General features: G+C 47.8%; 7 protein-coding genes across 7 annotated transcripts; 2 read left to right on the forward strand and 5 right to left on the reverse strand.

Annotated features, from left to right (window-relative positions):
- Positions 1 to 419: 419 nt before the first annotated feature.
- NhNPS14 (uncharacterized protein) lies at positions 420 to 1447 on the reverse strand (the record flags this gene model as incomplete). Its single annotated transcript, XM_003047125.1, has 2 exons — positions 420 to 1370; positions 1415 to 1447. The coding sequence occupies 2 exons, from the start codon at positions 1445 to 1447 to the stop codon at positions 420 to 422; spliced, it is 984 nt and encodes a 327-aa protein (XP_003047171.1).
- A 349-nt stretch (positions 1448 to 1796) lies between these two features.
- Positions 1797 to 3539, reverse strand: NECHADRAFT_55638 (uncharacterized protein; the record flags this gene model as incomplete). Its single annotated transcript, XM_003047126.1, has 1 exon — positions 1797 to 3539. The coding sequence occupies one exon, from the start codon at positions 3537 to 3539 to the stop codon at positions 1797 to 1799; it is 1743 nt and encodes a 580-aa protein (XP_003047172.1).
- Positions 3540 to 4767: 1228 nt separating this feature from the next.
- On the forward strand, positions 4768 to 7375 carry NECHADRAFT_88889 (uncharacterized protein; the record flags this gene model as incomplete). The annotated part of the gene is made up of 6 exons (XM_003047123.1): positions 4768 to 4787; positions 4916 to 5617; positions 5680 to 5791; positions 5867 to 6482; positions 6538 to 7103; positions 7202 to 7375. The coding sequence occupies 6 exons, from the start codon at positions 4768 to 4770 to the stop codon at positions 7373 to 7375; spliced, it is 2190 nt and encodes a 729-aa protein (XP_003047169.1).
- A 300-nt stretch (positions 7376 to 7675) lies between these two features.
- NECHADRAFT_88890 (uncharacterized protein) lies at positions 7676 to 8626 on the reverse strand (the record flags this gene model as incomplete). The annotated part of the gene is made up of 2 exons (XM_003047127.1): positions 7676 to 7731; positions 7849 to 8626. 2 exons carry the CDS (start codon positions 8624 to 8626, stop codon positions 7676 to 7678), a joined length of 834 nt encoding a protein of 277 aa, XP_003047173.1.
- An 870-nt stretch (positions 8627 to 9496) lies between these two features.
- Positions 9497 to 11131, reverse strand: NECHADRAFT_55641 (uncharacterized protein; the record flags this gene model as incomplete). Its single annotated transcript, XM_003047128.1, has 3 exons — positions 9497 to 10333; positions 10403 to 10693; positions 10739 to 11131. 3 exons carry the CDS (start codon positions 11129 to 11131, stop codon positions 9497 to 9499), a joined length of 1521 nt encoding a protein of 506 aa, XP_003047174.1.
- A 1028-nt stretch (positions 11132 to 12159) lies between these two features.
- On the reverse strand, positions 12160 to 13865 carry NECHADRAFT_98226 (uncharacterized protein; the record flags this gene model as incomplete). Its single annotated transcript, XM_003047129.1, has 7 exons — positions 12160 to 12211; positions 12256 to 12356; positions 12386 to 12451; positions 12492 to 13316; positions 13373 to 13402; positions 13433 to 13620; positions 13679 to 13865. The coding sequence occupies 7 exons, from the start codon at positions 13863 to 13865 to the stop codon at positions 12160 to 12162; spliced, it is 1449 nt and encodes a 482-aa protein (XP_003047175.1).
- A 936-nt stretch (positions 13866 to 14801) lies between these two features.
- On the forward strand, positions 14802 to 17905 carry NECHADRAFT_88893 (uncharacterized protein; the record flags this gene model as incomplete). The annotated part of the gene is made up of 8 exons (XM_003047124.1): positions 14802 to 14988; positions 15041 to 15657; positions 15713 to 15874; positions 15933 to 16372; positions 16545 to 16763; positions 16835 to 17362; positions 17576 to 17702; positions 17756 to 17905. The coding sequence occupies 8 exons, from the start codon at positions 14802 to 14804 to the stop codon at positions 17903 to 17905; spliced, it is 2430 nt and encodes an 809-aa protein (XP_003047170.1).
- Positions 17906 to 23409: the final 5504 nt, after the last annotated feature.

Genomic DNA, 23409 nt, shown 5'->3' on the forward strand with positions numbered 1-23409 from the left:
TACTTTATATTATAATATAGCTTTTTATTTTTTTTTCTTTCTTTAATTAAATTACCTTCTTATAAGGTAAGCTATAAAGGAATAAGATAATAAAATATAAATTAGGCATAATTTAAATTCTTTATTATATATATATTTTTTTTAGCTTATATCTCTCTTATTAAGCTAGCTATAAGTTCTTACCCTATATTATAAAATAGCTCCCTTTTTTCTTTATTTTATTAGCGTATTTATCTCTCTATAGGGTAAATTATAGAGAAGTAAAATAATAAAATATAAATTAAGTATAATCTAGATTATACTATTATATTAAATTAGGGTTAATTAGAGGTTACTAGAGGATACTTTATATAAGTAAACTAAGCCTAATTCGGGTTAGCTAGAGGATATTTATATAAGTAGACTAGGCCTAATCGGGGTTAGCTAGGGGATATGTCTCGTCCGCTTTGTATATAAGGTATTAAGAAGGCGACGAGAACCGTGCTAATAGGCGAGTCCGACGGCTTAACAGCTTCAACCACGATGGACATATCGTCGGGCATTTGTTGGCGCAGGTGAGTCTCCACTGCACCCAGCTCAACACGCTGTCCTCTGATCTTGACCTGTGAGTCCATGCGACCGAGACAAACAACGGTGCCATCGGATGCGTAGCGTGCGAGATCTCCTGTCCTGTAGAATCTCAATCCTTCAGGTAGTTGTTTCGAAGGATACCAAGCAGGTGCTGTTCCAAAAAATGGCGACTTCTCTGTTGAAGGAGGAATGATGTAGTCGCGTGCGATGCCTGGACTCTCAATGACCAGCTCGCCAATCGCGCCGATTGGCACAAGCCGATTGGGGTCACTGGGGTCGATGATCCATGAATGAGCACCAACTGCGAGACCGATATTGTTTGGATCTGCGCCTAACGGGCTAATACTACCAACAAAGCAAATAGACGAGCTCCCGCTCTGGCCATAACCATCCAAGAGCTGAACTTGAGAGGCCCAAATGGCGTTGACTGATGGAGACATCTGCTCTCCAACAAGCACCAAAGTCTGTAACCCAGGGACGTCCTCTGGCTGGAACGTACCCATGTAAGAGGGCGTCGCCATCATCCAGTTGATTTTGGACCGGTTGATAAAGGCTGGAACATTGCTCATGCGATCGTCGTCAGATGGAATACAGACGCAGCCACCGTAAATCAGAGTCGTCATGATTTCGAGAATACACGCACCAAAGGCGTGAGAGCCGAATTGAAGAGAGCGAGTATCGCTGTTGATGCCGAGGGTAGACCCAAACCTGAGGGCACAGGACGCAAAGGCTCGATGTTCTATCATTATACCCTTCGGATCACCCGTACTGCCAGAGGTGAAGATAACATAGGCCAAATCCTGCGATGTGACTTTTGACAGAACCAGATCTGTATTTCCGGAACAAGCGCAGATGAGCGACTGAACAAGGTCATCATCGATTACGATGCAGCGACCGACAATATCCTGTACAGTGTTACTGTATAACTTTGAAGACCAAGTCCCCGGGTCACCGGGAAAACCCTTTCAGGGATCCCACAACATGGGAACCGCCTGGCAGTGAAGCGATGTGACAAAGGATTAGCGACACGACAACTAGGTAAGCTCGCGTCCTGTACAACCGCTTACACAGCAATTTTGTACTATTTATTCTTCATTTTCTTCATTTATCATTCTGATATAGCGCTATGAGTGAGTCACGATGGGATTACAAAGATATTCATACATCAATCAGGTGACGAGCACCGTTGCCATTCCACAACTAATTGGGAAGCGGCGGGGTTCAGATCAGCTTTGACCATCCTGCATCTCCTCCGGTAACATGGCATTTTCGTTCAAAAGATCCTGAAACCATTGATCGTCCAACATAATTGGTGCCAGCTCTGTGGTAGCATCGGTATAGTTGCTAGGCGGAGCCTTGTCCATCACGTCTCTTGCAAATCCTGCGATTTGACTTCTGACAACACGTGCGATTGGCCAGGTCTGGCCTACCGATTGGAGAGCGCTTAACTGCAGCTGTAAATTCTCTCCTAAGTATAGTGGCTTGGGAGATGTTTGTGTCGAATACTCGGCGAGTAACACGGCGGAGGAGAAAGCTATCGCGCAGGAAAAGCATGGAGAGAGCGTTTTCACGCTTGGATGAAATGTTAATAATCTCGCCAGGGCCTTGGCGGATCTTAGAGCAGCGACCTTGTGAACTTTTGGATATTCAGAGATAGCTTGGCCAAGATGGTTGCCACAGACTGTTCTAAAGTCGCCGACATGCGCCAGGGGTGATTGTGGAAGGTGAAGACATATCCCTGCGAGGTGTATAATCATCAACGCACAGGACATGACTTCGTCGACTTCACCATCTGGTTGGAGGCTATCCTGCTTCTCCTCTGGTAGTGATAGCAACCAGCTCGAGATGGCGGCTTCTGCCAACTGTTTTGTGGAAGAGCACCCTTTGCTATTTGCATCCAGAACCATAGATAGAATGCACATGGACTCGATTTTGTAAGCGAATGAAGACCATTGGGCGGGTGCTTCAAGTCGGAATCTTTGCTGCATCTCTTTGACATCGCCCATGCGAGGTACCTGACACATGTCGTAAGCTTCGGTGTCACATGGAAGTGTCATTGAAACTGGCTGGGATAGTCTGATGTTGGTACCACTAATGAGCGAGATGAGTCCGCTGATAGTGTATAACTCCCACCATGTCCGTCTCCAACTCTCACGAAACAGAGGCTCGTGATCTTGATGAAAAGCATCTGAGTTTAGGCCAATCTGATGGGCAATATCAATCGCTGTGCTGAGAGCCTGATTGCCACGGTCTCTCTCGAAGCGAGCATATGAAGCAAGGGTGACAAGGATAAGCGACTGGACCTTGAATCCGTCGTTGGTAATACCAGGGCTAAACACGGTATTGCTGGCATCGCGAAGCTGCTCCGTGTCGGAAGCCGAGTGATGACTTGAAATAAAGCATATAGCACGCTTGAGATGGTTTGGGAAGACATTTGGGTTCTCTTGGTATATCCTCTGGGGCAAGAGGAAAGGATGCGCCGGGTGAATGTATTTGTAGTACAGCCTGATCAGATAGTGGTCGTTGGCATCGCCATTGTCGATTTGTGGGATTGAGATAGTATCCTCGCTTTGACTATTTGTCTGCTGACTGAGTGAATTCTGCAATTGAGAATCTGACACTGATGAGTCGGTCATTTCTTGCTGCTCGCAAAGACCCGCAACCACAGGTGTTGGCAATAGTGTTGTCGACGATGTAGCTCGATTGACCTGCGATGATCCTCCTCGGCGACCCCTGCGCGATTGAACGAAGATGCATGTAAGGCCTGTACTCGCGCAACGATGGCAGATTGGTGTTTGCCCGTCGCATCTGAGATGCTTTTCACGACAAGGTAAACAGGCTCTTGAGCTTGGATTGGGCTTTTTTTCTTGGCAACATGGTCGCGATTGTAGTGATTTTTTCAGCGTGAGATGGTCCAGTAAAGCTGTGTGGACTACCTGGATATGTCCGATGTGGTGATGGTGTTGCATGCGCTGCGCCGTGAAGCTTACGATCCACGGTCGCAAATAGCCTTGCGGTCGCGTTGAGCCACCTATGCATATATAGGGGTTACCCGTATATCGAGTACGAGACAGATAGAGATCAAATGCTCCTTTACTTCTTTACTAACCGTTTCGGGAACAGCGAGATGTCTTAGTCTCCCCTGCGTGCTAGACAATCTAATCATACAGGTAGGTAGATTCATTTGAAACGACAGCTGTGAGGGAATTCTCGAGAGCTAGCGAAAAGGTTCAAATTCTGTCCAATGGATCAAGTGCCGCTGGTCCAAGTGTTGAACACGCGCTACTCTTGTAACATCATCCAAGCCATGCCCAGCCGTGTACTATTCGGCACTTATGGCACTTTAAATTTCTCTGTCAGCCGACAGTCATATTCTCACATGTAACCCCCATTCCCGTTATACTAGCTGATCACAAGGCGTATTTCCCGACTTCAGCGAATCTAAATGGAAGTGATTGTTTACCTATTCAAGGACGGGTTCAGTAACACGTAGCAGCTCGCCAAATTAACCACCACAGAACCTACTTCAGTGGGCACATGCCGGGTCCGACCTCTTTCTTATGATGTTTGTCGTTACCAGGCTATGACCCATTATGTCGAGAAAACCTTCTACGGTACAAGTTTCAGTGTGTTCAGCTTCGAGGCTGCGGAAGATGAACGTGATGTGTCGGGTATTGTCTCGAATAAATGAGCTGAACAGGGTGTTCTTTTCGATTGATGCGGCAAGCGTCTCCTTTACTGTAGCGATGCGAATCATCTCTGACGTAAATTGGCCTTCCCTTTACTCTAGCTAGAGTTAGATGAGGACCCTTCTTCGTTTGTATACACTCATTTCGCTCAGATGGAAAACGTCCTCGGCGAGTGCCCACGACAGTCTCAAAGTTAACATTTACCATTACCGAGGCAACTTAACTTCTTCTCAGGCCGCAGAAAGACAACGTTACTTTATGACTGACCGAGGAACACCCGAGAAGGCAAATGGCTAAGCCCTATCGATGACGATATAAATGAAGCGGGGGGGCCACATGAGTTGGACAAAGGTTGGCTAATTCCAAGGTTAAACAGTTGCGTTTCGGCCCTTATTTTTTCGCACAACTGCCGAGGATTCACAAATCTCCGGTCTTCGTCTTTCTTGTGAAAACACATCATCTTAGCAACCAAAGAACCATCGGCAATTCGGATCAGATTCGTTCTACCATGTCTGAGGGGCAGTCGAGGTACGTTTGCCTCAGTGTGAAAGCTGATCACTATATAATTGCGCTGGTGGGGTATCCTGAGAGAGTTGGTTGATAATTCAAATCAAAAAACACTCAGATAACTTCCTAAACTCATTGATCAACATGAGATTGCTTCATGTTCTTTTCATTTACTTCATTTTGGTCCTCTTTCCGGGATCAACCACCGCTAACATGAGTCGTGCGATCGATAGTGCCACTGAAGAGGGGAAATCTCTTCACAAGGTGTTTGTGCAGAAGGGTATCGATACCTCAACAGTTGTCGACCTCGTCAAATCAACTATCGAACATGACTACATCTCTCCTTGGTCAGATGCAGACGACGAGCTGATTTCGATGAAGTTCAGGGCTACATCGAGCCAGATTGCGAAGTTGAAGGACCACCAGGACATTGTGCGCGTCATCAATGTTGAATTCCCTGTCCAGGACATAAGCACGCCGAAAGGAAAAAGGTTATTCGTCGAGGGCAGTTACGTGATTCGTCCCATCAACTGGGAGAATGTTGACCAATGTAACGCAACTGGCATCATTCTCAAAGCCCTTCTCGATAGTCAGCTTACCGAGTCCATGTGGGATGGCAAAATCCGCAAGTGGTGGGCAACCATGACCGATGAACAGGTGGCCGAAGTCAAAATGCTCGACGGAGTAAGCGTTGTGAGTCGAGTTCATAAAGGGAAACGAGGTCGTATGACCCCGACGCTCTCAAAGCCTCACGAATCCCCGAATCTACGAGGTCCAATGAAGAAGCGAGACATCACATATGAGACGCAAAGGGCCGCTGCTACTGAATTGGTTGCCGTCAGTCAGCCCAGGTATGCTAAGGGAGATATTTCGCCAGCTCGTACTTCCTACGCTAATAGCTGTCTACGTACAGTACAATCCCAGAATTGAGAGACCTCAAAAACTATGTGTATGAAAGCCATGGTGGGTCAGGAAGCTTTGTATACCATATTGAGACAGGTGTTGCTTTCAAGGCACAAAGCAGAGTAAGCTAACATCTTCATCTATCTGGATATTTTGATTTCTAACGGGTCAAGGAATTTCCAAATGTTGCTTCACAGCATCTTCTTACCAAGAAGGCGATTGAGAACCACGACGAACCTTGGGTGGATGATGACGAAGACATGCCTTCACATGGTACTTGCACCGCTGGTAAAGCACTCGGAACCCAGTTTGGCGCGTCTAAGCAGGCCACCCTTGTCGTCGTCAGGCTCCACGACATCAATCACCAAGAGTTTCAGGAAGCGCTAGAACTGATTCTCAAGGACATCGGTGACCATCCTGAACGACACAAGAGGAGCGTCGTCTCCACCGCCTTATCCTTTCCCACCGACGAGTGGGACGATGACGACGTGATCGACTTTCGGAATGTTTTCGAGAAGCTGTTTGCCGAGGATATCCCTTTTGTGTGCAATTCAGGGAACGATGACGATGAGTCGGACGATGAGTCGAACGATGAGTCGGAATTGTCAGACGGAGCGGATGTGGATGAATATCCAGGACTAATGGAAGGGCCCGATCTTCCGCTGATCGTTGTTGGTTCCGTCAATTCTCAAGGTCAGAGGTCCTGGTTTTCCAAGGGTGGCCCTCATGTGACTATTCACGCCCTGGGCGAAGATGTTCTTTGCATGCCGAAAGGGGGAAATGTTCCAAAGGAGGACGCGGGCACATCATTTGGTAAGTGGATAGGAGCCAGCGGGTTGTATCCTACGAGCTAATGCCAACTATGCAGCTCAGCCTTTGGTCGCCGGCGAGATTGCCAATCTTCTGTCATACGATACTGTGCCCTTTGATACCAGCGACGGTAATCTGGTCAAGAACCTCAAGGCTTATCTTCAATCCGATCAAGCAAGTTGGGAGCGAGTAGAAGGCGTCCGCGTTCTCTGGAATGGCGTTACGGAGGAAAACAACCCGAGGAAGGTCATTGAATGCAATGGCTTGGGAGAAAACGTTTATGTTGAGGGTGACGACGTCACAAGTCTCATTAAGGATACATTCTGTCCCGATGTTGGGGTGCGACGTGGTTTGCAAGGACAGTCTGCCTCTGTCTCGAGCATTTACAACACAGGCACTCCGAACGAAGTCACTCTCTCGCTCAGCACAGAAGAAGGTCTCAACTCCAATTACAACGAACAGGACTGCGTCAAGTACCTCATGGAGGCTGTGGATGGGTGTCTCTCGACCGATAACAACGCAGCCAATTACAAGGGTGGGGGCTCAACAACTGTTGGGGGCGCTACATACAATGTGGCTCGGGCTCTTTACGTTCAGCCGCACATTACGGCAAGCAGGCGGGCTGTGACGGCACGTATAAGTTGGCTTTCAACGATTATTGGGTATGGGGCCATGGCTGGGCAAGCTCCGATTATGGTGAGTCGCTCAAAAACGAACTCAAGGGCTGCGCACTGCTTCCCGGGACTTGGCATTTTGACTATGGCCTTGGTGACGATGGACGTGAGTGGACTGCGAGGTTTCGCACGGGTGTCTTTCAGAAGAAATGTGTAGGCAACGCGGTTGGAACGGCCTCGGGCTTTGGCGAATTTGGATGTGCAGGTTCTGGCAGAGACTAGGCATGGCTTTATCTCGATTGTAAAGCTTTGCTTTACTGAGTTAATCAGTGAGAAGCCAACAAAATAAAACTGGTATGCCCAGCTACCTGTTACTGCGAGCAGCATGAACTATACCAGTTTTTTTTTGTTGGCTTCTCACTGATTATTCTTGTTTATTATCTTTTGACAGGATACCGAACCACTCAAGGGTGGACTAGACTATTAAGGAGTGCTATGACCATGGCTGATGGAATTAGAAATAGTATTTCTTCATGTTCACTTTGAGATACAACTATAAATACTTCTCGTTCTTTATTTCAGTTAACTATAGCAACACTGAACAACCCTGGATGTTTCCGAGGTGACTTGCTTGGAAGCTGGATCTAAATTAGGTATTATTCTATGGCTTGAGCAGAAAGTAATTCAGGACTTGTCAACATGCCTAACTTGCCCTCATCAACAGGCCCTTCCATTCCAGCCAACCCCACACTAACCGGCAACCAAGTTGACAGCACTGTAGCCAGCATGAACAGAGCCGACTTTCCAAGGCATGATATTTGTAGAGCCTGTAGCTGTCGAGCTGACTGAAAAGTAGATGGGGCCAGCAGTGGCAGAGGAACACTGAAGGGCCTCACCCACCAACTCAGGCTTCGTGCAACTGATATAGGCCTGGTTCGGCCCAACGCTGGATGCGGGACCTGCGTACATGCTGTAGGGATCAGGTGCGTTGGTGTAGACATACCACTCTCCCACCATCAACCGCGATGTGCCTTCCTCGATGGAGAAGGCACCGGGCAGGACCGAGCCCGAAGTCCGAGGCGGTGAGATGAGATAGAGTGCGTAGCTGGGGTTGTTGGTGACGTGGAGGACGGCACCATTGACGGCTGTGTTGTCGGATTGGGCGGCTTTGACTTCAAATGTTTGGCTGACTGTTGGAATGGGTGCCTGGCTGGTGGTGGTGGTTATGGTGGTAAAATCAGACGTGGTTGTGCCAGGAATAGCTGAGGTCTCTGTAGAAGAGGTGACTATGGTGGTAGACGCTGTGCTTGTTTCCGAAATAGATGAACTGATAGCTTTGGTGCTTGTGGCGCTGGTTTCCGAGACGGATTCGGTAACACTGGTGCTGGATAAAGCTGTTGTACTCGACGAGATAGCCACCGTGTCCGTGGTCGAGATCAATGTAGTCCAAGACTGTGGCTGGCACGGGCCGGCAGAGGCAGAGGTGCTGCCAAGCAAGAGGGCGGCTGCCACAAGGCAGGGGAACGAGCGCATGGCTGCAGAAATGAGATGCATGTACGGATAAAGAGTGGCTGGAAAAGGGTAAGAATAGACAGTTGCTTGACAGATGAATGAAAGAAAACTGGCGAGAGTTGTTAATTAAGCAGAAATCACCCGGGGGCTTCTAACCCTGAGGCGATGATAACATTGGATTCGGAGATAGGGGCAGACGTTAGCTCCAAGCCACAGCGCTCCGTCCCATAGGCGGGCTTTTGACTATTGGCTCAAGCGACGCTATGTAAAGAGCTAGTGGAAATTATTGTTTCCTAATACCGTATCGACTCAATGTTGATTAGGGCCGATGGGTTTTGATACCCTTGCAAGTCTCTTTTGTATTTCCTCATTGGCTATCCCAGAGTCATCGCAGGTAAGGTCTCCAAAAGTTCTCGTCAGGCCAATAAGCAGGCACTCACAGGGGTCCCAAGACCCATAGGCTTTAATCAATGTCTTGAGTCGATACGGCACATCATGCTTGATGAGAGTCGAAAGATGTAGAGTGCCGATTTCCGGTAAGGCCGCGCCATTCTTTATTGTTGAATGTTGGCTAGAAGGTTGGAAGTTCGTGTTGACCTCAATGTGCTCAGGCCCGAATTGCAGGTGGCCGTGCAACACCGTCGCGGATGGAGCTTGTCGCAGCGTTATCTCGCGCACTCAACACTGGACAAGCTTGTGCTTGTTCAAGTGTATCGAAATCCAGACCACAAAGCTCGACGTGCATGTCTTCAACAAACAACGGATCACAGAGGAACCTATTAGGATGTCTGATTACTTATGACAACTTGACATTACGGTTTGAACTCTCAAGTGTCTAAGGGTAAATAAAAACACCAAAGCCATAGCCAGAGTTAGCTTTCCAAAAGCCTACTACATAGATCGCTTGTTAACCGTGATATCGCCACCTGGCCCAACGAAACGACGCCAAAGTTCGAGCACTTCCCCTGGAGGCTCCCACTTGGCTTTGCATCCGATCTCGGCCTTCCAACACCTTCGCTTAATGTGCTCAATCTCTCTATTTCCCGCCAGCACCGGCGCCACATCCCACTCGGCCTCGCCATTAAGGACAATTCCAGAGGGTCCTTGAATGTCCGACATACCCATGTAAAAGTCCAGCTCGCCCAGCACCGGCATGCAGCAGATAGCCCGCGACAGAGCGAGCACCAGGGGGTTGAATTGACTTGGGTCTAATTCCGATCGCCAGTCATTGAGGGGCGATGTGCCGTTGTTCCTACGTATGTTTTGCCGGTCAAACGGGTCGCGCACCCGGGAATCATCGCTGGCGTAGCCGGAATTGTCCACCTCGCCATCCGCTCTGGAGTTGTCGGGCCACCATAGATCGTCGTTTTCTGACTCTGGAGTTCCTGGTGTCCCCGTATAGTAGTAAATGCCGTCAGAGGCGACAATACTTGCGTTGACTGTGAGGCACTGTAATGCTGGCCAGTGTGGAGGAGAATCAGGAGCTGGCGAATCATTGGGCCAAAAGAGTTCCGGGGATATTCTGAAGGGACCATACAAGTAGAGCTCGGCGATAGGGAGTGACTGTGATATGTTATGCAGAGCCGTGCTGAGGGTGTCTATTGAACCCTGTCCAGGGCCGTCAAGGTTGTTTGGTGTAAAACTATGATTCAGCGGTTCACATGAGTCCCAGTTAAGGTAGAGCGTTCTTAGCGAGGAGAAGCTCATCGTGTTCATTGACGAGATGTGCTGCGTGAGGGCTGACGTTTGGAGTTAGGACTGGAATGCAAAGCTGGGATATGACTGGCATGATAGAACCGACTTACCAGAGCGATGTTGTCTTTGCATACCTTGTTGTACCGCATCCGGTTCAAGCAAGTCTATGCAAATATACTCCAAACTTGGGAAAGCCGAAATAATCCTGAAGGCCGCGTTGGGATGCAGTGGTCTGAGTACTCCTCTGATGCTCAGCTCAGAAACCCTTCGAACTTTGGGAAGAACAGAACATGGCTCAGTGAAGTCGAGGAAGTGGCCACCCATACGGTAGAGACCTATTCCCTGGCGTTGAAGACTGCTGCTATCAAGCCGCGATTCTGCCCTCACATTCAGCTGTATTGGCCGACAGCCACTCCCTGCAGCGCCAGCGCCATTGACGGCTTCCTCGTCGGTTTGCCACGCGTGAAGGCTGCTGATGAGGGCATGGACGGCCCGTGAGAAGACGGCCATGTTTTCTGCATGCTCATGTGGTCGCTCAAACTTCCAGCACCGTGCCTGACTGTACGGCGGTAGCACAATATCATAGTCAATTGTAGAGACAGCTCGCCGCCGGCGCATGTGGCAAAAGGCTGTCTCGAAGCGAGAAAACTCGTCGCTACGCACCTTCACCTGGGAAAAGGTGTGCATCTCAACGGCGTCCTGCCATGAGCGGGAGATGGACGCATACAGGACGATAGGTGGTGGTTTTGACCAAGGCTTTCGGTTTCCTTCATCATCCTCCAGGAGACACGAGACAATGAGCGAAATGAGTGCGTAGGGAAGTTTGTCCATGATGAAGGGTTGCGTCAAATTCTGTATTAAGAGTAAAAACGAAGTAAAAACGAGTCGTGCGGGGTTGGATCCTAGCTTCGTGATGACATGTGCGCGTCTAGTGAAAGGAGGCGCATGACCACGGATAAGCACGTTGACGTTGGGGGTGGTGGATGACAAGTCTAAAGGTGTCCAGAAAATCTATTCCAATCTCCTCTCCTCAGGTCTGTGGTGTGGTCATTTCAGGCTTTCTATTATTTACATGGTTTAATTCGTCTGAAGATTGCATTACTACGCCTGCAGTCTGTGAAGAGCAGTGCTAAGATGTGGCCCACAGGTACAGCAAGTTGTCAGCCGCCATCCGCTAGTCGTGACCCCATGAGGGAGTCAGTCGAGAGTCGGAGACAGTTTGATGGGTTAGAGGATCAAGATAGCCAGGCAAGAACTTGGTTGATAGACATAGGGTAGCCGCTTGCCAAGAGGCTCTTGATAAGATACCACTGGCAAGACCCAGGGGCAACAGGTCATTGTGCCTCATGTCATTCATTGTCTTGCTAGGAACCCACTAGAGAGGAATAGGTTTGGCCACGAAAGCTGCACGACTCAAGTTGGTCTTATCATAACCTCCCTTGCCTCCTTATCGAGCCAGTTAGACGATAGTCCGCTTAGGATTCCTTTAGGCGGGGTAGTTTCCACCCCTTGGGGAACGAGGGGGAAATGCGGATCAAACTGTGATTGGATTCACAGGCTTCCTCGAAATGAATGACTTCGGAACCCAGAAGAAGTACGGATACTTGGTGAAAACTGGCCATCCTCGTCAGTCGTTCTTGGTGGACGGGAGGTACAGGTTGTAGTCTGACGAGGTTCCGTTGTTGAGGATGGATAACCGTAGGGCTCTGAATGTCATAGACGGCTTTATGATGGGTAATAATAGTAAAGCAATTCATAATGTAGCATTTTGCTTCTAAAACAGATCGTGTTCTTTGTTATTGTTGATCTAAAACACCAGGGTTGCTATGTACATGTATTGACCAAGCGAGTCCAAACGACTAGAGCTTGGAAGATTGGCGTCCACCCTTGTGCCTCACATGATGGAGAGGCCTAGTTCCCTCGGGCTTCTCCTCGAACCTACGCTGGTCCTGTACAATCTGATGAGCGGCTTGAGTACCAATCTGCACCGCTCCGTCGATCCAGCCGCGCCAGCCGTCGGACCAGTCAGCATTGGCAAACCAGGCTTCCGTGTGGCCTCTGCAGGGCTTTGAGATATTTCGTCACAAACTCTGGCGGTGCGATACACCACGACCCCCGGGCGAATTCATCCTCGTTCCAATCGTGGCTGACCTGGAGCAACTCGTCAGTCATGCACGGCGGAAACACTTACAATCCGTTCTACAACAACCTCTCCGCGCTCCTCAGGTGCCAGGTGCATCAGACCAGCTTGGACAGAGCAGAGGTCCCGAAGGCGGATGCCGTTGTGCGCATCTGGGTCAGGTCCAAAGGCCACCACGCCGGTATTGTGGGCGGGAGTGAGGCCATCCCCAAACGCAGAGACGAGCCCTTTGCCGGGAGACGCGAGCGAGGTCCATGGCAGGTCAGGTCCTTTGACGTCGAAATGAATCTTGTTGCAGTTGTTGACCTGGCCCTGGCGAGCTGCCTTGACCTTGGCCGACGGCAGAGGAGGCTCAAACTGGATCGAAGTCAAGACGTTGAGAGGAACGGTGCAGATGACGGCTTTGGCACGCCAGGCTTGGCCTTGGCGTGACTGAACAGTGACGACACCGTCCGCCTCTCGGATGCTCGCCACCGGAGTAGAGAAGCTATATGATAGTTGGCCAGTAGAGACGGCGTGGTCAAAGATGCGGCGGTGAAGAGTGCTGTTGCCACTGCCGAGGCGGGTGTGCAGGGCCATGTGGTTAAGCCCGAGGACGGAATGCCCACCCAGAACCCACCAGTGGATAACAGAAAAGTAGCCTATCTTGCCAACCTCGGCACCGCCCATCTGCTGGAGGATGGCCACCAGCATGGCCAGCTCGTTGCTGGAGAGCTGAGCTCTGATCTCATCCAAGCGATCTTGGCACGACATCTTGTCCAGCTTGGCTACCCGCTCCGGCGACTGATCGGTGCCAAAGGCGTATTTCCAGGAATGACGCAGGTGGTCGCCGTCGGCGTTGCAGAACAAGCCAAGGACGCGCGAGTATATGGTCGTCTGGTTGATCGAGTCAGTGCATGGACGAGACGAGGAACCGGAGATGCAACACCCACCTCATCATCGTGCGTCAGTTGAAGCTGCTCCTTCTAGGTGCAGAGAGTCGAGTAATCGACGCGAGATCCTGGATTCTGCCTAACCACCCAGTCGTTCTCCAGGCCGTAGAGAGAGACCTCGCGGTAGATGTGAGGCATCTGCCAGTGCACCCAGGTGCCTCCCATCTCATAGTTGAACCCGTCGATAGAAGCGTTCCACGTTCTGCCGCCGAGCCGGTCTCGGCCCTCCAGCAGCAATGACTTCTTGCCTGTCGAAACGGTCAACAACTTTGTGCTCGCTGGCTGATGGGCACAGAGAGACGCTACCTTGAGTAGAGAGATCTCGGCTGGCAACGAGACCAGCGTATCCGGCTCCGATGACGATGACATCGCAAACCGCGTCCTGAACTAGCTTGATGCGCCGGGGAGAGTTGACCACTCCCGCAGTCGGGAGACCATCGGTCAAGCCCGTCGATGGTGTCCAGGTGAAACCCTCGCTGGTCTTCTTGGCCATGTTGTCGTAGAAGGAGCGGTAATCAGATGTAGTCGTGATGGACAGCAGACGATTCACAGACCTGACATATGTACCTACCGACCTACTAACACACGAGAGACCCCTCTGGCCAGTGCGGATAAGCTTGGTCCTGGGGAAAAATCCGTGATTGACCGCCTGCGGCCAACCGTCCTCTTGTCAACCATGGGCTCCGCCGACCCTAGTCAGCATCGACCGAGCCTCGCTTTGCGCGGGTTGACACGAGTTGACGGCGGCATCGGAAGCGACACCAGACCATGCCACAACCTCAAGGGCATATCTCGACTCGGAGGAAGGTCACGATGGCCTGTGAAGGATGCCGTAAACGGAGGGTATGTCGACACTTCCCGTGTATATCCTGGTGCCGCTGATGCTCACGCCGACAGATCAAATGCTCTGGCATTGTGCGCTGTCAGTACTGTGCTGCCAACAGGAGACAATGCTGGATCGACAAGTCAGGCCGCGGTCGACGAGGGCCTCGTCCCTAGGCCCGAGAACCAACTGGCGCGCAGCTGAGTTAGTCGGATGCACCCAACACGCCACCTTTGGGGCCCCCGGCCGTGAGGTCCAACTCTGTCATGTCCGAGGCTGATGCGGCTATCGATGTCGAGCCGGTCCAAGACGACGAGTCTGAAGATGAGCACGATGCTCCGCCAGTGCCGCTGAGCTAATCCGATATGGAACGTGTCTTGTTTGAGGGTAAGTCGGCAAATAATCCGTGGGTAGAGTGTCTCTTGATTCCAAGACGACGGCTTATAACTAGGACGTAGCTCGGACAAGGCGCAGCTGGGCCTTGTTTGTCATCTCCTGGAGCTACATTGGAGGCGAACAAGCGGTTTCCTCCACCGGGTCTTGCCTATTGAGGAGTTCGCGCGAGGATTGGCCTCTGGAAATCTCCCTCGACGTTTGCTTCTCGCCATGTGCGCCTGCAACGCCAGGTTCTCGGTACACATCCTCACACGACCAAGCGAGACCAGCAACCTCGGGTCTTGTTTTGAGCAGCAGGCAAGACAGGGCCTCAGCATCTCCGACCTTCGTCTATGCTGCTTCCTGATAGAGCATGCCATCAACTCGGGATCCGGGGGCAGGGCCTGGTCGGATATTGGTGAGGTGCCCTGAAAACCTTGGTTGCTCTGTCACTAACCCGTCCTCGCAAGCAATGACCGAGGCCCTTGTTCAGCTGAATAGCGCAGGGCAGGCTCTTGATAGCGACGCCGAGGCCCTGGCTGTTGTATCTCAGTACCTCGCCGTGGCAAGAGCAATCATGTGTATTGGGAACCCTGATCTGCACTTGACGCAGCAGCGAGCTCCCCAGCACAGCCTGTCAAGTGCCACGTCTGACACGCCTGTGTGGAGGAGACTTTGGATCATCCTACGCATCCAGGAACTGTGCCGCAAGCCGTTTACACAGCAGGAAACCCGACCTTGGGATAAAGACTCGGATTTCCGATGCATCCAGGAAGAGCTTGATGGGTTCATGACACGATGGCCTGGGCCCTTTTCAACTGCAGTATCAGACGCCTGTCCCAAGGATCCGGAAACCTCCATCGCCCTGCTGGTCAGCCACTGCAGCATCATCTCGCCGAACCGAACGTTTCTGCCGATCCCTCGGAAGACGACCGGGTGTCGGGAAGGGGCACATGTTCTGCACTGGGTTAATTTCCCTTCAGCCCCAGACCTCTTCATCAGGGAGCGCATCAGTCGATGCGAAGCCAGCGTAGCCGCCATCTGCCTCGTCTGCAGGGAGCTCATTGCAGATGGTCAGTTCTTTGCAGTATGTCTCGAAGGGATCCACGTGACCACCCATCTGATACTAACGGGATCGAAAGCAATCATTCTGGATAGGGCTTTCGTGTGTCCTCTCCGCACTGGTCATGATCAGCCCTCTTCACGCAGGCTCCATGTCGGGGACCAACATGGTTGAGAGCCTCAAGTTCACTTTCACCATTGTCGTGTCGCTGCGGCAGTTCCTGAAGCCAGCCAATGACTGGGTATGCTTGTGTTTGGCATCTGCTTGTAGTGACCTCTTACTTACGCCAAGCCATGTAGGTTGAAATGCTCTTCCACCTTTACGACGCCGCTGCTTATCTGGATCCAGAGGGCTGTCCCGCAGAGAATTCCTTCTTGACCTATTTTGACCGCTATCCGGGCATCCAGGACAAGATCAAGGTCCCTCTATCCTGGAAACCCTCGCCTACCCCATCACCACGCCAGAAACGAACTCCTCGCGACTATGCCCGATCGGAGGCTCCCATGAGAGAAAGAGAAGCTCCATGCCGGGAAGCTACTTGGATTCAGATCTACACGGACCAGTTGGATCTGGACATGGCCCTGCCAGATCAGCTGGAAGCGGCCAACACATCGACAGGCAGCGCTCTGGGATGGCCTGTGCCGAATGACGGGTTCAGTGTTGACGTGTCCGAGATGCTGACGCTGATCTTGAACGACAACCTGGAGCACCCGCGGGCATCCGCAGCAAATGAAGTTCGGTCTGCCCCCCCGTGGATGTGGACATTGACTTGCAGAATCTTGGCAGTTGGCCATAGTCTCTGATGAAGCAGGAGAGGTCAAGTCGTCAATGTGAAAGTAGAATTAAGACGAATTAACCCTGTCACACGATTCCGAAACCTGCGGTTGTTTGCTATCATGGTTCCGCCATAGACGGTCACGTGTTGCCCCAAGGATAGCCGACCCCCTTATCATCAACGGAAAAGCTTCCCCGCACCCACGCGCTCAAGTTCGTGTTCCCAATCGAATCGAATCCATAGCAGAAGGTGAAAGAAATGCAGCGAGACATAGCCACCATCTCGAAGCGAAACGACCACGGGGCCTGCTGGACTTGCCTGAGGCGTCACGTAGAATGCGATGGAGGCCTGCCACGTGAGTCCTTCACTCCTCGGACCCATACCCGAGACCTAACCGCTTGAACCAGGCTGCGATACTTGTGTCAGGTATGGTGTGCGTTGCCGTGGGTTTGGGGCTCAGACCCGGCTGCCGGATGATACCGCATCGAGACCAAGGGCTCGGAGGAGCACAAGACGGCCCAGCAAGCCGGGAGCGTTGCCCGGCGCGTGCTCGTCACCTGTGCTACTGGCTGGCACACACTCGCAGTCGCCCTCGGCCTGGATGCCCTGGCCCAGCCTGAACGGGAAGGACAGCTTTTTCATGCAGCACTTCCTGCGCAAGTCCCTCCTCCTCTATCTTACATGGCCACTGTCTAATAAAATGGCAAAGAACATCTCCAGGATCCCGTTGGCAGTTGACTACGATGGGAACGGGTACCGCCAGCTGCTGCCCCTCGCCATGGAGGAGCCGGCGCTGGTGAACGGCATCCTGGCAGTCGCATCCTCTCACCACCACCGCTGGCAGGGTGTGCAAGATACAGAGTCTCGAGCATACCTCAGGGCCAGCACAGCGGCTCTGTCGAGGAGGTTCAGACAGCCCCAGCTCATCGACACCCCCAACACCCTGGCTACCATGTGAGTTCTGATCTCTTTCGAGGTATGGCCCGCTCTCTCATGTCGACCGTGAGAGGAAGGCTCATCTGAATAACCGTGCCAAGTGTTTTCCGGCTCAAATCGCTGGCAGACCCATTACAACGCCATCCATGGCTGGGTCACCTCTCGAGCCCAGGGCTGTGACCTGAGTCCATTCCTCAAGGCCTGGGTCTGCTTGCTGGACACACACTACAGCCTCAACTTTGGCCAACCAGGGATACCACGGCTCGAATCATGGCTGGACACATCGCCGGGCTTGGACGAGGCTGGAGACACCATCGACGTTCTCTTCGGCTGCTCCACTAATCTACCACGGCTGATGGTATGCCTTGCCCATCCGCATGACTAGTGGAGAGATACTGACGGCATTCCCAGCTTGCTGCATCCGAGCTCGAATCGCTGCGCTCGACCGGCAAACTCTCACAGCAAGAGGCGCTCGCCAGTGCCGAAGCCTTGCAGACCAAGATCCGACAGACGCAGATACCGGAGGGATCTGAACCATCCCTGGGAGTCATATACCAGTAGAGCCGCTGCCGGTTCTCCACCCTGCTGTCCATGGACAAGGCGGAGCTGTGTCGGCGGATGGTAGCCACGGCCGAGATCTTCCGCCACTGCCTCCATCTCTACGTGTTTCGCGTAGCCCATGGCCCCAGCATGACCCTGAGCGATGAAATGCAGCTCTCGCTCCGTGCATCTCTTGATCTGCTCCCCTTGGTGCCTGATGCCCTGGGCCCTGGGGCAAACCTCGGCTGGTGCCTAGTCATCATCGGCTCCGAGCTGGACCATGCCGAGGAGCGCGGTTACATACGGTCACGATGGACCGCCCTAGAGCTCCTGGGAATAAAAAACTGCTCCAATGGCAAGCGAGGACTGGAGGCAGTATGGGCTCAACGTGACACGTCGCAGGGCCCTGCCGCCGAGGCTCGGCGCTGGCAGGACATTATGCAGGATCGAGGAGAGATGCAGATTTTGATCTAGTTGTTCCTCGTATCTTGAGTAGGCCAAGTGCCCACCGGTGCACAAGCATTCTCATCTACTAATCATAGTCCTCTCCATCATGTGCCTGCCTGGGAATTCTGCATGCCAAGAACTCAGCTCAGTCGCATCCTTGGAGGCCAACCTTGGGGAAAGTCGAACCCACCATCACAGGCGAGGGCTCGGGCCAGCGGCAATCTTGTAGGTCACTGCGAATCTAGGAGTGGAAAAGGTGATGCTGCTGTTTCTATGTATGAAAAAGGTGTCGTCGGCTTGAAGGATGGCCTTTTCTCCCGTCTCGTCTTGCAGCCACAGCTGGCCTCAAAGTCATCAGCCACGCACGTCCAGGCTCGGAGCCCAGTCTCGTCGTGATCGTACAAGGGAGCAGGTTCAGGGTGAGCACAGTTATCTAGCAAGAACACGGACCCAGTCAGAGGGTTCTTCACAGACGCCTTGGAGGTGAGGATGTCGCCTGTGCAACAAGAGATGGTAAGCACAGGGAGAAAGACTCTTGGTTTCCTACAGGGCCTCACCATAATAGACGGCATCAGGTCCCCCCTGCAGCTTGGGCACGCGGTGAAACTGTGACCCAGACTTGGCCTCGAATACCATGATTGTGGATGGACGGTCGAAGTTGAGACGCTAGGTACGGCTCTCAGTGCTGAGAGAGATCAGGCTCAAGAGCATGGCCGTCGACGTAGTCATTTGCTATGATATGGATCCCACGGAGTGATGCTGGGCCTGAGGAGGCCGGCCGGCTTGGCAAATTGGGAAATAACCCGGGGGACTCATGGGTAGGTACTCACTGTCACTGAGTACCCTACTCAGTAACCGTTTGAGCCCACAAGCCCTGCTACATACATACCACGGCGCCCTACCCCTCCTCAGGATCTCATGGTTTCTCCAGTTGGTTCGAGCTTATCTGGGGCTAGAGTCCATCCCCGCCTCTGACCATGCATTATCTCCTCATTGGCTGGTCTTTGCGAGCTAGCAGAGGGACAGCTGAGAGATGCTCGGCCATGTTGAACCGAGTGCTCCATTATGTTCAAAGATGATATGTGCGCCAACCAACAAGTTTGGCAATTCGCCGAGATATTACATTTAAGCTCTAACTAATATTTTCCTTCCTATACTCCTCATAGGTTAACTCACCCTAGTAGCCACTACCTAAACCTTTCTATCTTTATGACCGAAACCTTCTTCCTTCCCTTAAGTTACTCCTATGACTTAATGACTTAAAAACCTTAATCCCCTCCCCAAGCCCTAGCAATATATCCTCTATAGCCCATCCTCTGACTTCCCCGCTTTACCTATATTCTTCCTCTCGCTAGGCCTCTCTTAGCTACTAGATTATATCTAATAGGCTATTAATCTAGGCTATATTTCTCTCTATAACCTCGATAAATAAGTACTTATTAGGCTCTTTATCCCTAAGACTTTTAAGTAATAATAGCTCTTAATATTATATAAAGTACTTAAGGCTCTATAATACCCTTAGATACTCTAAGGTTATAAAGAATATCTCTTTACCTAGGATTATAAGCTTAAGATAAATATCTAGCTTAATAATTTATTCTATAGTAATCCTTATTATATTAATACCCCGAAATAATAATAATTATATATTACGAAGGAAATTATATATCTTATAGAGGGGACTAAAAGGTAAAAAATATTAATTCTTATATTAAATAATAGTAATATTATTATATAACTTAATAACTTTAATTACTTAATTAATTATAGTTCTTAATATTATATTAAAAGATATAATATTAAGAAATTATAGCTTAAAAAGATAAAGAGATAAATAATTCTCTTATTTTTTATATAAAAATTAAAGTAATTAAAATACCTATAAGAGGTTAGATTTTTATAATAATATAACTAGGTATAACTCTTTTATTACTATAGAAGTTTAATTAGGCTATTATATTAATATTAGGTTATAATATTATATTATATTTAAGATCTATTCTTTATTATAGTTATAGCCTGGCCCTTGATGGGTTAACTAAGCCTGAAGATCGAACCGAGTGCTCTCTTATTGAAAAGCGATCGTGACCGCGAAAGATAGCTGTCGCTGAAACCACATGTCCACAGCTCCTGTACTCAACCTGAACCGATCGATACCACGTACTTCAACATGTCACAAAAGCCACTTAGAGTCTTCCTCGTCGGCGCCGGTTTCGGTGGCCTGACAGCAGCCATCGAGTGCAAACTCCGGGGTATGGAACCGGTCCTGGTCGAGGCGTACTCCGGGCCAAGCGCCATGGGTGACCTCCTGGACTTTATCCGTAATGTAGGCCACATCTTTGAGTCCTGGGGCAACAGTAAGCTGGCTCGCAAGCTGGCGGCCGCGGGTGTCAACAGGGCCGAGCGGATGGACTTCTTCAACGCCGACGACCAGTTCTTGGCCTTTACGATATAGTTTCTACTAGACAGGTGGGAGGCCACCCATCATGCCATGGGGGGATACACGAACAGAGCTACCCTCTGTGACTATGAAACAATATGCCCTTCGGATTAAGGGAAAGAAGAGATAGAAATAGACCCTATCACCTATGAAAAACGTCGGCTAAGCTACCGACATTTTTTTTCTATAGGGGAAGTTTTTTATGCTAGTAGACTATAGGGTAGCTAATATTTTTTTCTTTAATTAGCCGATATTTTCTAAAAAAGAGGGTTTTACTAAGGCTAAGGTTATAAAAAAGAAGATATATATAACTTTAAGCTACGAGGAGTTTAAAAATAAAATTCCTTTTCTTATAGTATTTTTCTAGAATTAATTATTAATATTTAAAGAAAATTAAAAGAAATTTTAATAGGGTAATTAATATAGCTAGTGCTATACTAAAACTCCCTAATTATCGCTATAACTTAGCTACCTAGCTATATTAATTACCTTATTAGCTATAATTAAAGTAATTCCTTAGCTAATAAGCTTTAACCTTTATTTTTCTTCTTTTATTTACTTTTCTATAAAGACTCTAATTTTTCTTAATTATTTACTTTTAATCTCTATCTTTACCTATACTTTAATTACCTATAAGCCTTATAGCTATAAATTATTTTATTTATATCTTTGCTTTTTCTATTTTAATTTATAAAACCTATAAAACTATAATTCTTTTTAATTAAATCTAATAATATCTCTACTAATAGCATTATTAGCTTTCCCTCTAAGAGATTAAGCCTACCCTAGAGTAAGCTATTAGGCTTAATTTTCTTTAGGGCTAGAAAGACCTTCTAAGGCTTCCTAAGCTTATTCCTCTAAGCCCTTTTATCTTATAACTTAGAGAGCTTATATAATAGGGCTTCCGCTATACCTTTAAGCTTAGTTACTTCTATATTAGCTTTAAGCTATAGCGAATTAAAGAGTACCTATAGGTCTTTTATAAGGTCTAATAAAAGGGCTAAGATAACTAGCCTTCTAAGATAATAGCCTTATAGCCTTTTATAGCTACTAAAAGCTATTAACGAGCCGGCATAGCCTATTAATAGCTCTTTAAGTAAAGGCCTTATAGTAAATACTTTAAGGTCTTATTAGAAGGTAATAGCTCTAAAGAAGCCCTCTTTCTTCTAGAGGCTAAGGCTACCTTTAAGGCCTAAGCCCTAGCTATTAAAAGTAAAGAGGCTAAGGCTATAAAATAGCTTAATAATTTTATTACTCCTAATCCTTAGCTTTAAAGGTTAAGATTAATAAGGTATTTAGTTAACTTTAATAGGGAAAAGAATTTCTTAAGAGAGCTATTTTCTCTTAATTTTTCCTTAATTAAAGAATCTCTAAAAGAGACCTTTAAGCTAGATTTTTTTTTTTTCTTATAGGCTTTTAAGGAGCTTATTTAAGAAGCTATAGGCCTTATAGCTTTTAATAAGATTCCTTTAAATACTCTCTTTAAGATTAATTAATAAGATACCTTATAGCTAATAAAGAAGCCCTTTAGCTATAAGTATAAGAAGGCTATATAAGACTATTATACTATAATAGCAAAGTAGCTTCTAGTCTATACCTTTTATTACCTTAACTTAGAGCCTATAAAGAAGCTACCTTTTAAAGTAAGCTAATAATAGCTAACTAGCTATAAGGCTCTCTCTAATAACCTTAATAACCTAAAAGAGGCCTAATTCTTAGCTAGAGGTAATTTCTCTAGCCCTAGGGTTATAGAGCTCTATAGGGGGTTAAAAGAAAGGATTTTAATACTTTTTATCTTAATCCTAGATTATTAGACTAAGGATAGCGAGTTTAATAATATTATAGTTATATTAATTTAATAAAATATCTTTATAGCTTTATTTTATTTATAAATTAGTAATCTTTTTACTAATAATTAGGTTTTTTTATAGTATTTTTTATATTAATATATTTTTCTTTATATTTTACTTTTAAGGTTATAATTATTATAATATTACTATATAACTTAGGTTATTTCTTTTAGGCTATTATAATATATAACTTAGTAATAGTAATAATTAAAGATAGTTTAAAGTACTTTATTAGGGATAAAGATTTTCTCTTTATAGGTCTAAACTCTATTATTTTATTATTAATATTCTTATATATAATTAATAAAGTCTATAACTAGTTATTTATATTTTTTAATAAGTATAAAGTACTTTAATAAAAGTATTAGCTTCTAGGCTTACCTAATAGACTTTTATTTAAGATATCTTTTTAAGGTAAAATATAATAATTATTTTTTTATTTTAATTTTTCTTATATCTAAGTCGGGTTATTAGCTAATTATATTAGCTTAATTATTCTTTGATCCCTTAATATAAATAATAATATAATTAAATTCTAAGAGGTATTTTATATATTATAGGTTTTATCTATTAAGTTATTATATTTTAATAAAATAAATAATATTTTTATAATTTATATATACCTTAATTTAATATTTACTCTTAAGGAGGTAATATTAAAATTTCCTAAAAGTATTAATAATTATATGGAATTTTTTATTATAAATAAAGTAATTAAGTTTAACTTTATATAACTTATAAAAATAAAATATAATTAAGTATAATAATCCTTTATTATCTTATTATTT

This window comes from Fusarium vanettenii, assembly GCF_000151355.1.
Source record: "Fusarium vanettenii 77-13-4 unplaced genomic scaffold NECHAsca_16_unmapped, whole genome shotgun sequence".
Taxonomy (NCBI): domain Eukaryota; kingdom Fungi; phylum Ascomycota; class Sordariomycetes; order Hypocreales; family Nectriaceae; genus Fusarium; species Fusarium vanettenii.